This window comes from Venturia canescens, chromosome 4 (assembly GCF_019457755.1).
Source record: "Venturia canescens isolate UGA chromosome 4, ASM1945775v1, whole genome shotgun sequence".
NCBI lineage: Eukaryota > Metazoa > Arthropoda > Insecta > Hymenoptera > Ichneumonidae > Venturia > Venturia canescens.
Window position 1 is genome coordinate 21763953 of NC_057424.1, and position 15891 is coordinate 21779843.

The 15891-nt window shown below is 42.4% G+C and overlaps 2 protein-coding genes across 4 annotated transcripts in view; one reads left to right on the plus strand and one right to left on the minus strand.

The window, feature by feature from the left end:
- Positions 1–15891, minus strand: part of sfl (N-deacetylase and N-sulfotransferase sfl) — an 86084-nt gene that overhangs the window by 52252 nt on the left and 17941 nt on the right. For 2 of the 3 annotated variants that reach the window (XM_043418007.1, XM_043418005.1), the window contains exon 2: positions 189–2091. In XM_043418007.1, the coding sequence (XP_043273942.1) occupies positions 189–355 (167 nt within the window). In that variant the 5' untranslated portion in view covers positions 356–2091. The remainder of the gene's footprint in view (positions 1–188; positions 2092–15891) is intronic. The other variant, XM_043418006.1, reaches the window with a different exon arrangement.
- LOC122410027 (serine protease inhibitor 3/4-like) overlaps positions 1–15891 on the plus strand; it is an 82156-nt gene that overhangs the window by 3596 nt on the left and 62669 nt on the right. The window lies entirely within an intron of this gene.

A 15891-nucleotide genomic window follows, 5' to 3' on the forward strand; every position in this document is an offset into this window, starting at 1 on the left:
CGAATTGATTTGCAGTCGCAAAAAGTTTTTCAATCAATTTACCGACAACCTCATAACAGTTTCGTATCCTTCTCGTCTCCCTGATATTTTGACGCCAAATTTTTTAATCATATTTCTTACAATGGCGCCCAGACGAAATGGTCCATCAACACATGACCCCAAATTTAACAATGCAACTAATAATTTACCTGGACAATGGATTGCTGGTGATGTAATGAGTGTAATAGAATATGCTAGCGACGGAGACGAGCAAGAGTGCAGCGACGCATCTCTTGACCGTAGCCTGTTTGACGACGCAACGAGGTCCAACCGATCCAAGAAGAGGCAAGCTAGCCTCCCCACTAGGAATTTTCATCTCGAGTTATTTTTTTCTGACTCTTGTTTCACGTAATCGAAGTCGATTCCCGCAGCATGAACGCAGTTCAGTCTGACCGAGGTCGTTGCAACGTTGCACTTTCACGCTCGTCTTCCCTTTTTATTTAACGTTATGGTACCTAAGGTCGTGATCCTTCGAAGCGTTGCAATTGTACGTTTATAGGCGAGAGAATATTGCTCGGTTTTCTCTCTTTCTTTTTTACTACGAACTGAGGCATAAACCAAGATTGGGGGCCTGGAGTCCTTTTTTATGCCTCCCGATGAGTGCAGCGAGGTTATCGTTCTCTTTACCAGGGTGTTTTTTTTTCTCGATCACCCCTGACAACACTCCGCAGCATCGATTCCATCTACCGTTTATCGAACGTCACCCGATGAGACAATTTTTCACGAAAAGTTCGTTAACCGAATATTCAAATTTTTTCTTTCCGCGTCTCAATCACCGTTAAACTGGCTTTCGCTTATTCTTTCAGCACTCGGACACCGTTTGATGATTTTTATATTTTTATTACCGCACAATTTAGAGCCGTGTATTTACAGAAATCTTTAATGAATATTTTTTTTCGAATTTTCATCCCAATATCCTAACGACCAACGAGATTGAGAAATTCAATATTTAATTGAATATTTATTTAATTGAACCTACAGATATGCCAAAAAATTATTCACGATCACTCATTTGAATTTTTGGTCGTTGGGGGAAAAAAATGGCAACTCATCCGGGCGATGCACGGTCTTTCTTCACTCCTCCTCTTTTCACGTAATCCATTATTTTTCAACGTTCGATAAAACGTTTTTGCGGAGTTCATCGCGATTATCCGTGCCGCGAATAGTTGATGATTATACGACGTCACTATCAAATGGCGGTATTTCCGAGGATATTCCAATTCATATCTAATTATGTTCGTTTTATTTTCAACTATGGACTCGAACACTACGATTTATTTGAGCAAAATTGGAATGAAATTTCCCCTCGAAATACGAACCTGGAAGAAAAATGTAACGTGACGCGATCCAATCGAGGTTTCATAACAACGTAAACGTGAGTTTGCTCTCCTTTTGTTTTATGGAAAATAATATTTCCATGTAATGTTTTTTAATCGTTTATCTGATAAAATTAAACGTTACGTTTGCCAGCTTCAGTTTTCCGAGTTTCAATTTCACTTGCCCCGATCCCTCGGCATAGCAACTTCAAGATTGCGTTTGTAGAGTGAATGAAAAATCAATTTTTATTGCGACGAGCTGGATGCCCAGTGACCACTTCCGCTCCTCGATGGTACTCGGCAGTTCGCTTCTTTCCGAGCCCATTCGTTATACGCTGAAGCACTACGAATATAGGAGATGCACAATCCTTCTCCGGCTTCCAACCCTTCAACCCTCTTCTTTCCCTCTAGCTCGTTTCCGCTTCGCTCAGAGAGAGCAACTCTCGCTGGGGATCGTAAATTTTTTAACGTTGCGTGACTCTCCTTCTTCTCTCTCGCTCTCGCTCTCTCGCTCTCACGTTTTTTCGAGCTCTTATATATTACGGAAAATCAGATTGGGCGAAACGTTATCATTCTCCCTCTCTCCATTTTTGTCCTTCTCTCCGCTTGCCAATTAGGCTTGATGCAAATTTCCTCATGTTTCAATACCGCGTAATCGTTTCATCGCGTCCCACTCGCTCCTCTCGCGAATGCATCGGCATCGATGAATCTCCGAATATCGTTCCAGGGGAATCTACTGCAACAGAAAATATGAAAAACACAATTAATCTTGCTGTAAATGGTTCCGCAGAGATGAAGAAATCTTCACAAAATCCTTTCGAAAATACGTGAAAGCGGAGAATTTACATCGTGAAGTGAACTGTAAGTGTGTTTCCACTCTGTACTAAAATTTTCGCCTTTCAAGCGTTTTATTCCAACCTATTTGGGGAGGACTATACAACGCACACTGAGAAAAAAATCAGTCAGTCTGTTCCATCCCATTCGCTTGGACGAGACTATGCTGGATAGCCTCCTTAATTGTATCGAATAAACAGAATCTTTTGTAATTGAAAAGTCGATTGGATCCACTGTATTTTCGTCCGATTCAACGAGACTTTGAGGAACAATTTTTTTCGTCAGTACTTCACTTCAAGTGTTAGTCCTCGCTGGCAATCGGGAGTTAAAAATCAATGTACGGTCTAATTAAACGCGGGGCTGCCGATCCAGCAATGCGTCGATTGATCCGTTCAAAATTAACAGACTCGATATATTGTGCCTCGTTCGATGATTTATCACGTTGTTTATTTTTCAGAGCGCTCCAAATTGAAACGTTTTGGTAGGAAAAAACAATTGTAGTAATCGGCTTAGGAATTTGTATGGAGATCGATCGTTCAACGAGAAAGTGATGAAGAGGGTTTGTTGAGCGAGCCCGTGTACATAAAAAGTGGCTTGCCTCGCGTTGCAACAGGGATCCGTAGTGCGAAGGATCGCGAAGCGTGTTCGGTGTGGGCGAGCCCGTTGTTTTTCCCTTGTTTCGTAGTTTTAGCAATATTTTTTAGTCAAGAGTTTATCGGTGAGTAGCGCTTAAGGAACGAACCGCGGAACGCGAATATAACGGAACGCGCGCGGCGGCTTGACGGTTTCTCCGCTTTAGCAGGGCTTGAGCAAGCGAAAGAAACAAAAGAGTGGAGAGTGATCGCGAGAATGAGGGTGAAAGAGCGAGCTCATCCGAAGGAAAGGCCAAGAAAAAGAGGGAACAACAAAGATGCAACGGGGAGAGAAAGCAGCCTCGCCGCAATTAATCGACCGTATTCCCGAGCATCCCTGTTGTTGTAGCGAAGTAATTTTTTCTCCTTCTCAACCCCCGGACATCGGACCAACAAGAAGTCCATTAATCAAGGCTCTTCCCCCATCCGCGGAGCGGACTTGACGCTGCAACAACTTATCCGCATCTCTGCATCGCGATTTTCCTCGTTCTCACTGCCTCCTCTCGCTCCTTCCATTCTCGCGCCTTTTCTCCCTCCTTTTATAGGCGTTTTTTATTTTTTCTCAATAAGAACTCCAGTTCTAGCTTCATGAGTTTCCCATGCACGTCACCTCGTTGATAAAATTTCGCGCGACCTCTTTACCATTTGACCAGTTAGCAAAATACACTCATTTCCCACTTTTTTACTCCGGCAGCGTATTTTCTGATGCTGAACCGCTCTCTTCTGTTCGAAGTGACTCAATATCAGAATAATTCGCGCTCCAAGTTCCAACGCTTTGATTAACCACGATTTTCTTCCATTTTTCTTGCATTAGTTCGCGCCCGCAACAAACTCTTTTCTAAACAAGTATAAATATTACACCTTCTCACTGGCGTGTTTATTGTTGAATCAAGATCACCGTTAACCGTTGAAAAATCAATCCCTCAACGTTCTTAGATTGCAGTGCGAACGAGGAATAATCCTACAGGGACGAGAATAAACGAGAGTATTTTGATAGCGATGGCGCCGTTCATTCGAGTCGTTTATGCAAACGAAGTTTATTTAAATCGAATAAATTGATAAAGCTCGTGGGCGGACGTTTATAGGAGAACGACACCAGCCGGAATAAAGGGGAGTTTTATATATGCGCCGGTTTCACAGCAGCTTCTTTTAGTCTCCGCGGAGATGCTGTTTTTATATCGATAAAAGAGCGTGCTTGTGCGGTTTCATTCTACACGAAACGAGGAAATATCTGTGTATATGGAAGGAGAGCAATGAAGCAGCGGTGGAAATCCGCGAGTCTCTTGTGTCTTTTGTTCTCGCGGTCTTTCTCCGGCTTCCTCGTTTCCGGAGCTGACCTGACATTTTTCACCGAGCGCGCATATTGATATCCTTGGTCGCGCGTGCCCTCGCGGGTACTCGAGTGAAAGCTGCTAGTGTCTGGCTCGCCGGGTCCCACACAGTTTTCTCATAGGAGTGCACCAGTTTTCGAGAGGCAGGCTCAGGCGAAAAAGAAAACGTTTGTGCTTGGAAAAGAAAGTGAGATTCCGCGGATGAAAAGAATCGGTCGAGAGGAATATCGGGGGGGTGAAGGGGAGAAAGAATTGCCATAGTCCTGAATAGCAGATACGTTTTTCGCTTGAGGAAATATCATACATATATACGCTTTGTTATAAGGCCCTACAATAACTCACGAATGGCATCGACGTTGTCTTCGTTCTCGAGCGAGTTATCGGCTAATCTTTTTTTTTCTTCTACCGGAAATAACGACTGCAGGATGTACGAGATGTTAGGCGTGCTAGGAATTTAATTATACGCTCTCCAACTACCTTGCTTTTCTACACGATTAAAGTTTTCTCGAATTTAAGTCTTCTGTGGAATCCTACATATTTGTGTGTGTATCCAAACCGCTCGCTCCTTCTCAGCTCGCCTAATTCTGCTCTTCTTCTCACATGTGTTTCGATTATTCCTGAATTAAATGCCGAGTGCAACGAAGCGAAAATAATGGAAGAGAGGATCCCCTCGCGCAACGAGTCATTGGATCTTCTTCGATTATCGAACTGCGTCCACTCTCTTCGTCAACACACCGAAAACCTTTCGCACGTTTGAATTCCTCTGGCTCTAGTATCTCTCGGGGTCGCGTGCTCTTTTCCTTTCCCAGGTGTGACAATGCCATTCTATCGTTCCTCCCATAATTCAACTCGATGAGAAGAAAATCTTGAAAAATAATTGTCATTCGCGATTCTTCACGTTGCACGTTGGAAAGTACGAGAGAAAATGTTTTTGTCGCGTGAAAATAGAATTCTTTTGATTGTCTCGCGTTTTGACTTATTCTCCGATTGACATTATAATCTCTGTCTTACTCGATCGCTATCTCGCCGAATTTTATCTCGACTTTTGACATCCCCGGTGAGAATCCTCGAAATACTCGCCTGGGAGCCTCCGTATATACTGCGTCCCGCATCTTCCTTCAAGCCGACGAGCAGCTTCACCCTGCAAAAGCTCTTCCAACACTATTTTTACTCTGCCAATACTTCTTACATACCTACATATCACGTCTTGCACTCCATCTCTCTCTTTCTCTCTTCTGTTAGTATAACTCAAGTATTATCGACACATGCCCGTCGACTTGGCCTCTTCAAGAGCTAACTCTGGGAATCGTGGTATACGGAAAAGGGGATAGATATTGACGACGACGATGGCGACGACGACGACGACGAAGGAACTCAATCGAATCGCGTCTTATCCGAAGAACATCGTCTCCCACAACGTCCAATATAAACTTTGATGGCTTCTCGTCCATATCGATGCACTTTTGCTCATAAAATTCTCATGAATTTTTTTTTTAATTTCGTCTTCGATTGTTTGCTTGAGTTTCAATCGTCGTCGGACAACTTTGAACTGCTTTTTTGAACTGATCGTACAATGATAATGAATTTTATGATTCTCATTTAAAAAATATGTCCAGGGTCCTTTTTTTATTCAACTTTTACCAAGAGCGCTGAGAAACTGTAGAAAACTTCGCCGATGCCATCGCTACCTGACCAGAAACATTTAAGAGCAGGCATCTTATTAGCTGCGATGCTACAAGCCAGTCGATGCATTACTAGAGACCAATCAGCCCACGAAGATAACCATCCAGAAGTCACCACAGCAGTGTGGAATAATATTCTAGTTTTTTTATCCCATATAAAAATATTCCATTCACAAAATATCATGATGTAAAAATAACCCAATATACAAATTATCTCCGTACACAAATTTACCAAATAGCATGTACAAAAAGTGTGTATATAATTTGTGGATATGTTGATATGTACGCAGGTGCATTTCTGTGTACGATTGTTATGGATTATTATGAAAGTCACAGAAATAAAAGTGGAGCAAATTTTTTGTGGAGACGATGGTCGTGCGAAAAAAAAAGTACCGGGATCAAAACAAGAGAATTCAAAAATATTGTTGGGATCTATGGAGAGTCTTCTATTGCCTCGTTTAAGAATGTAACAATATTTTTTTGTTTCCGGTCGAAAAACAATATTTTGGGGCATAACGTCGCACGTGCTTGTGTTGCAATATATACAATATTATTCGAATCACATGCAAACATGATCACACGTTTGTCTTGTGATTTGTGTTTGTGTAGAATATTTATAAACTGGTTATCTATGCGGGGATTATTATAAACATGGGATATTTTGAAAGTAAGTTATTTTTGCATTACAGAGTGGTATATTTTGGCTATAAATTCATGGAAGTCGAATCCGAACCATTTGGCATTACAGCAAATAGAATTTTTTATGGCCGGGATGAAAACTTGGGGATCTGCGAGTCCGAAAGCTTATCCATCGGTCTAACCGCCTCCGTGAACTTCATTCATCCAATTGCTAATTCAATTAGTCTTGGTTTTCTATCGAACTTCACCGTTCTTCAACGCTTCTCCAATTCGAGAGTTGTTTTCCGATTGAAAATCTGATAAAAATCATTGCTCCGAGACACACATCGACGTCGAGTGCAGCAGTGAAAATTCAGTGTATCCAAAGGCGTTTTAGCACATCTAAACTCTGTGAAACCGCAAGAGGAACGGGATTAATCAATTTCTTCAGGCATCCATAACTTCCGTGTACGAACACGAGCAAATACAAATACACGAGTTTGTATCGGACACTCTCGTAATCGATTGGCCGGTTGCATTTGTTCAAATTTCAATTTGGAGTCGAGCGCTCGAGGGCACTATGACGAGATTGATTTTGACCGACCGGCTGTCGGTACGATATTGAATGTAGTTTAGTCGGTACGCCACAAAAAACGTCAAAAAAATCTCGATTTTGAAATTCGACCAAATACTGCCTGAGCAAATGTTTCGTGCTTCGTCAAAATAAAGTGGAAAAAATAACGCTCTTTCTCATCGATCCACACTCTCAAATGATTCATCGGCGTACCAGCAGTGCACGAGTGGGAAGAACGCGAAGAAAAATTCGATAAGGACCCGATATTGCGACGTGGAAAGTTTTCTTTTCAGGATCAATGCGCAATACGTCGTGTAAATGTGCGATAATCTCTCTTCATTTATCCACTGAATAAACACAACCGCATCGACTCCCTCCATATCTCTTTTTATGTTAACCTCTCGGCTAACATGCCATGGAGGAAAGCCTTGAATCACGATAAAAGCAGGGGCGGGGGGACACGGGGGCGCGGGAGCAACGAGAGAAGCCTCTGATAGGGAGGCATTAAAACTAAAGCCATTACGGGACTTGGCACCCCGCAGGATCTAGCCGTCACAGCATTGGGACACGCGGCTCTATCGTGCGCGCATGTTTGTATCGGTGTGACACTCATATCTGCGACCTCCTTCAGAGTTCGGTATTATGCACGCGGAGGGAGGCCTCTTTCGCAGAGGAGTGGAGAAAGGGAGTGAAAAAGGGCTCGTTTTCTCGTCCGCAAATTAGCTCACCAGCGGGGAGAACTCGATGGGTGCACCATCGGTTTCTGCTTAAAGCACACGCGAATTCGTTCCCCGAAATACCGACATTTGCCAAAAAAGTTTATTCGGCTTCCCTGGGAATTAGACCTGGTATAAAAATAAGTGAGATCAAGGAAAAAATCATCCTCCACTCCCGAAACTTGGGTCATTTGCTTGAGCCTTTGTTTGGCTCGCTTATCCACATGCACACGTTTTACGCGTTGGACACGACCGGGCGCTTCCTACAAAATGTCATTTTTTATCTGTTTTTTTGAGCGTTGTAATTGAGTTGATGCTTCTTGGCCATATCGAAAAATAGTGATTTCGAAATTTTTATTTTCTATAAGAACGAAGCAGCGGATATCATTACTTTACGTTATTTTTTACTTTTGAAGACTTCACCGGATAAAAAAATAATAATTGGAATGAAACTACTGGGATGGAGTCGACTTTTCATTACGCTAGTAAAACCATATTTATTCCATGTGGAGAGTCAACATTCGTTGAGTCATCAATGAAGATAATTGGCTCGTCGATAAAAATAAGGAGTAACCGCATTCCTCAATACTTCATAGCGATTATTGTCTCAACAGATTCGACATACCCATAAAGAAGCACTCCTCCTTCGTCGCGATACTATTCACGATCAGCCGCAATGTATAAAATACATATGTGTACAAGGAAATGTATATACGTTTTCAAGAATGCTAACTGTGGCTAACTGATGCACGACTCTTGGTGCTCGGCACCGTTGCATACTAATAGTTAACAAATACCTTGCCTCCGTCATAATTTCCATTTGTTGGATTCGTGTTCCACGAAGTTGCGTGTAAGTGAAAGAACCAGAGAGAAATAATAAAAGTGACAAACACGGGGATTGAGAGAGAGAGAGAGATAAGCTTCGTGTAATAATGACGTTGACGACCCCGTTTGAAAATAAGAAAAATTCTTTATTCGATATTTTATGTTTCGTATTTCCCATGATTACTCATTTTTTCTTCGTCGAGCATTCAGACTTGTAGAATAAATAAAAGAAAAGTATGCATTTTTTTGTCACGATACAAATAGAGAATTCGTGATGGTGAAATTAACCCGGAGAGACCACACTCCCTTTAAGGGGACGGCCACACACACACACACAGTACACTGGTGCAGATTTGCACTTGGACTTTTCAAAGATTCTTATTTCATCCATGAATGTATGGAATTAATTTTACAACGAGACTTTTTAGGGGTAAAAATTTCTTAGTAATCGATTACAGAATCATTTGTAAAATTGAAAATTCAAGTTTTATTACAGAAAAATGGTCAAATTGAAAAAAGGAATTTTGGAGTTCTAGACACTTGAAATTTTCGCGTGCCTGCAAATTTACACCAGTGTGTGGTGTCCACGGGTTAAAACCGTCGTAGCATTGCATCGATCCAAACCTCACCGTCATTCGTTGCAATCGCTATTACGTACTTGCTATTGCATATCTTTCCTCATGTCTTTATTGCATCTCAGTCTCTGTTGCTTCCGTTATGAGTTCATTGCTATTGCTTTGAGTTTGTGGAGTGCGTGCCTCGAGGCTCGCTTATACACCGTGTGTGTGTAGCGGTGCCCTCAGTTCGCACACGTGTTTCGTCGACACGCACGCCACATACTTTTATGTATTAACCGCTATCACAACAAAAGGCTGATCTCACGCGATTTTAACGCGTTCGATAATTCAGATTGAGGGGTTTTAAAAATTTTCAACGAGAATGCTCGTCGTATAAAGAATTCGGAGTTTGGGTGTGTTTCTCCAGGGGCAAAAAATCGTTGCTCTCGCACAACAAAGTTCTGCCTCTGTGGTTTGTACTCGTTGGAAATCCTCGCGAATGGTACGAAGGCACGAAATAGTATAAAAATCCAGAAATCGGCGTTGCCATCAGAGATCTCATAAAAGTGTCACAGAGAAAGGAATATTAATCCCGAAACTCAATAATTCGAATCGACGCGTAACAGAAAAACTAAGATCGAAGATTCACGCTCATCCACGCGCGAGACAGCGTGCGCGTCAAGATCTATTTCACCTCACGATTTAGGCGGAAGCGAGGTGGACAGATATTCACGAGAAGACATATTACATATGCACAGCGCGGGGACCTCCGGAAAGCAGTGCCGGAAACTCCGGAGGCATTCCCATCTCGAGAATTTTCACGTTTCTACATTCTTTTCTCGTTGCGATCTTCCAACCGACTCTTACACCTTTTTTTCGTCTCTTTTCCTTTTTTTTCCTTCTTCTTTTTACCCTTTTTCAGCTCTCCTACCTTCGTACTCTTTCTCAATTTTCTATACACGTTTCGCAAGTCTCGCTATTACTCTTCTCTCCTTTTATTCCTGCTCTCACGGAGACGCCCGCTCGTCTAACCTTTATGTATACATGATACCGTATATATACATATATACGTAGGTAATATGTATGAGAGAACCTCCGCTCTCTTTCGCAACTTTCTTTCAACCCCCGGATTTACGGGCAGTTCGCTCGCCTCAGGCGCGCGCACGCCAGGCTGCGATACTCAACCTTCTCTCGCGCGTCTCTCCCATTGAGAATTCGCCTTTTTTCTCTCATGTCCTATGCTCGTGCATATATAAACAATTTACAGTATATACTTGTGTATACGCGATTTTTTATTCTGAAGATCGATTAGCAAACCGAGAACTTTTCTTGCACCGAAATATTTCATATTTACGAGATCATGCATTACCCCCTTTTTTTCCACGCCGGTCGCATTATTTTATCTTTACCTCCTCACGTCCAGTTTAGTATTCAAAGATTCGTATCCCCCATTTTAGCATATCCGTAGGACGTGGGAGTATGCGCAGGAAAAACTTGTTCGTCAAACTTTCGAAATGCGAATAAATAAAGAAAATAAGAATTTTTTTAAACTGCGGGGAGGCAACAACCCTTTGGCGAAAGAGCGCTCGCGAGCTCGTCGATGATGCATAGAAGCGGAGCGTTTCTCGAGCGATGTTCATTAGTGTCCGACAAAGCCTTCTTCCCATGAGAACGTAACAAGTTTTCTAATTAGGAAATTTTGTACAAAATACTTTGTGTTTGCGGTATGAAATAAAACTGTCCGCTCGAAGCTTTACTCCGTGATATCGCCCCTGGCAGGCTCCAAGTATCCGTATTTTCATCTGTTTATAGCCTGTGTTCGGAAACATTGATGCGGTACGTCAGTGCAAGCACGTTTTCGCGTGACAAAATGTCATATTCGGATATCGGAGTAATGGTTAAAGACTCGACTGCCGCTGGTTGCGGACTTGCTGAATATGAACTCGCTCCTATGTACATAAAACGATATAATTGTTATACTGTGATATTTGTGTGTGTGTGTGTTGATGCCCGCTCCTGTATATAACCACGGGCATCAGTGTTACAGACCTCTGCTTTCTGCATAGGTGAGCCTCTGTGTGCACAATATATCGCGGCACTGCAATTGTGTGTACTCGCGTGCGGTATCCACGTGGAATCTGTGTGTATATATAATCGGTGGGGTCTGGTGAAGCGCGCTAGCAATGTGCAATGTCGGCTATCCGCGAGCTGGTCAACGGAGATACACACACTGTTCGATTCCAGTTCGAAAGTGCACCCAAGTATCGGTATTATACGAGCAGAGGTCGATGACCGTATCGAGTCTCCGTATAGCGAGGCTCATTTCTCCAAGACTTGTCCGCCTGTTTTTACTCTTTCGAAACTATTTTTTTTCTCCCCTCTCTACAGTTCCATTGCAGCGGGCCGCCACGATGAAAGCTTGTTCATGTACGCGAAAAAAGCTGATGCGGAGGCTTTTGCGGGGATGGGAAAGTAGAAAATCATTGGATGGTAAGATGGTTTTCTCGTAAAAAAAAAAAACAAAGTTTGATAGTAGTCCGTTGTCTTCAGCCAATTTTCACCAACGAATATTCCATTTTCCTCGATTTATGGCATTGTCGAGTGAACAAAATGCTTCAATTCCAATGACACTGCACGCGCCTTCCTAACGAATGATCGCTTCGCTTTATTTCTGATTAGAAAAATAAAGATTAATAAAAACAGGGAAGCGTGAACTCCGCCACCCCCGCAAGCGCGCATATAGCACGATCGAGCTGAATGAGGAGGAGGCGCGAGGGGAAGGAAAATTTTTCACTGTGGGGCTTTACTCGTATATGCAACTATTCGAGACTAAATATAGTGCAGTTAGAGGTTGTATACGAGAGGGTCGCGGGCTTGCAATGCAGGCGCTCATGCGGCAAACGGGAAATTCTCAAGCGTCTGCGATCTCGTACACAAATAGTGTATATTTATCATATATACATATATGTGTTTGTGCGAGTGTGTGCTTGAGTGTTTCACACATCGTGTGCGAGTGGTGCAAACACTTTGAAACGTCCTACGGCAGATCGCAAGGTGGCAGAACGTTTTAGCACGAAAACTCGATTCCCCAAGTGTTTTGTATTCCACATCCTTAATAACGTTACATATATAGGGGCTTTGTAGCATGTTACCTTTGCAACGTCGACAAATCGTCTAACGCGATCAATGAATAATTCAAACTTGGCGTTGTCTCGTATATACATATATATATAATATTGAGGCGTGAGGAACGAGAGAGGCCCTGAGCGATAATCCCCCAACAGAGTCTATGAAACGCCGCGTCCATTTAGACGTTAAGCTTTTAAAGAGTAAATGTATGAGTATTCGAGTACGAATTCTCGGATGACGCTCTGAAGTTTCCAACGTTGGAGTCCAACGAAATGATCGAAAAAAAACTCTCCAATAATTCCAGTAATTCTCCTATTTTGTTCCCTGCCAAATTTGCGATTCGTAGTCTTTCAAGCTGCACCAACGATTCGTGAAATAAAAAATTGGTGATTTACAAACGTATTTTTCGTTCGTTTCGTTGGACTCGAACGTTGGAAACTTCAGCGTCGTATTCTCGGTCGGTATGCTCGTCCCTGTTGAATAACATTATTGCAAGTGCGAAAGTGAACTTCTAATAATACACACACACACACACACGCGCGCGCGAACACGAATGCGCCAAAATATTGGCCGAGAAATGATGAAAAGTGACGACGACAACGTCGATGCACCGGAGTTCCCCCGAACTCCGGTTAATCAATATTCCCCGTTATATGTCCTTGCACGACGTAATTGCGATTGACGCTCATATCGGCTACACGCCCCACCGCAGTTCGGAGACCCGATCATACGGCGAGTATTCAATATGAGCGCGTGTTTCCCATCAGATCCTCTCTCTTCATGTTTGCCCCGTGCTCGAATAGGACGCGCGAATAAGCCTAAATGTACGTATATATGCGTCAACGTGGGTGCATATATTAAAATTTAACCACACTTGGTTACGCACGATACCCATAAAATGCACCGGAAAAAAAAATCTCCAGGCTGTACTGCGTGAAGAACGTCAATATATTTATTTAGCATCCACCCGCCCCTCTCATGCATTTTCACGGAGTGAATTTTCAACTCGTACTTCCGGAAATGTTTCATAAAGTTTTGGAAATTTGAAATTTTTTAGTGGGGAGAAAATAAAATTTGGAAACTGTCGCAGATCGATGATGAAAATCATGCACGCGTCGAAAGAATCGAGAAACAAAATAATAGCGGACTCTTATTGGCTAATGCAATGGATTGGTCGATTGAGATTTTCTTATTTTCAATTATCGTCGAGTTGGGAGTCTCAAAACTCGGGTTTGAAAGGAAATTTTTAGTTCGTCGTTCAGACGAAAAGTGTCACGAAGCTGTTCCTTTTTCTATTCTCCATTCGTATGTTCAGAATTGTTACCACGCTTCGTTCCAAGTCACTGCTGTTAAGGACGAAAACTGTAAAAAAATACAGAGTGCTCGTCTCTCTGGTTCTACCTTAATATAACAGATTCGAAGTCCCAGTGAAACATTGAATTTTCATTACGACTCCTATCCTTAAATTCACTCGATCGATTATATTACATTTTCGTTCTATCAGTTACCTTTAATTTGGGAATTCATTAAACCGAATGAGACGACGCTCGTTCATTTATACTTACACCCATTCGAGCAGCCATGAATGAACGAAGAGGGTGATTGGTGCTTAAATACGAAGCGAGACATTGAAAACTGCAAGCTGAGATGCAACAGTAATTAGATTTCACCAGTTGAAATCGACCAGCTTCTCGAATGATCCAACTAATTTTCGTATTTCGATTACCGTCTCGCCGGAACGAAATACGTGAAATATATTTCTTCTCACTCCAATCGTTCAATACGCAGATATTCGAAAGAATTTCAATTGACCAGGTTTCGAATAGCAGCCCCCTTGAAAAACTGTTGAGAATCGTGTGTTAACACGGTGTCGTTCATACTCGCATAAAAATACAAATTGAACCGCCCGCAATTTTGAGGAGACTCGACATTTCATAAGAAATTAGTTCAAGCTCGAATCTTTGTCATGGAAATAATGAGTGAAGAAAAATGAGAAAAGAAAATTTATTTCACTTTTGTGCAATTCAAGTCAGACCGAATTGTGTAAAAAGCGGAGAGGATGGTTGTGGCCGTTTTTTGAGATGAAATGCCCCCTGCTGTGCATGAAAGAGTGTACTCGCGTATGGGCACTGCATTTATACAGAAATGTGTACGCACGATAGGTGAACGTGTAGCCGTCGTTCATGCCGCGATAAAGTACGCGAAGCTCCGTTCAATGTCGATGCTCTCCTGGCCGACGTTCGATACATGTAATGCAACGTACATATGCACAAATTCATAGGTATATAGATCCGTGTGCACACAAGTCTCTTGGTACTCTATGCCTGACCGGATTGCTGGCTTGAGTTGGCATAGCCCCGTGCATCCGTGGTGATGAAGTGCCGGCTGATCGATAGCACAGCGAGGGAGTAGCGAAGTATCGTGTGTATGGGTGAGCAGGGGGGTGCGCGTGTGGGCGCACCCCGCAGCTGCGAAAAACAATGGAAAAAAGGCGAGAAAGCGAAGGGGATAGACGAAATTCCATGGATATATATTCGCAGGCTCGCCGCGGTTGTGATTCAAAAAGGAAAGAAAAATTACCAGGATATATGCGCATTTGCATGGAAAAATAAAAATGTACTCGGAGGTTGGAAGGAAAGATTATCCGAGAGTTATGAGAGTACGGGGTTTTCTAATCTGAGAGAAATCAGCAGGTTCGGCCTGTTAAATATGATGGCCATGGAAAAATAAAAGTATCGTGGTTGTTCGAGGGTATCGAAGCTTCTCTTTTCATTCGTCGAGTAATTCGTTGAGAAAAACCGTCGAATTGGTTGTAGCTTCGGCAGACTTTGTTCAGTCGACGCTTTAATAAATTATGCAGACACTTTTATGTCATTTTTATTTCTCATGTTGCTGCACATGCATGCCTTTTATGGATTTCCAGGAGGTCGTAAAAACACTAAACTGATCCCTTTGACTCGCCTGTGGCGCGTCATCCTTCCTCTTTCGTTACAGCACTGAACTTGTGGAAGCAGGATCCTGGGAAACTGTGAGAAACTTATGCTAATTAAATCAGCTACATTGACTGGGTTTCAGGGACCCCGACAATCAGAAAAACTCCGGCGCACCCACTAAGCTGCGTGTGACGAAGAAACCGCCCATCTAAGGTTACCCAAACAAAGTCGCTTTCGCTCTGCAGACCCTCAAAAGGGACATCAAAAACGTATCTACGTCGGAGGTCTTCAAGATCACCCACGTCATTTATTAACGATGATGCATATTCATTGATTTATTAAATTTTAGGAATCAGTCACGATTGAAGCTCCTCCAGCTCGTCTGGCATCGTTCCAGACTAGTTTGTAAGAGAGCAGAGTTAGAGCTATTTGATGACCTCAGATTGATAACTCATTCATGAGGTACGTCAACGTTTCCAATCATTAATTGACGTGGAAATATGTAAAATCTGTACATTCAATGCAAAATGTCGGTACCACAGATGAAAGGGATTGAGGAAAGAGAAAAGTGATGGAAATCAGACTGAATTTTATCGCCCGGATAAAGGCAATGCTCAACGAAAATTACTTGTCCTTATAAAAAAGAATTTTTGCTTAAAGAATGAGTCGATTGCACATAAATACTTCAGAGAATCAATACTTAAC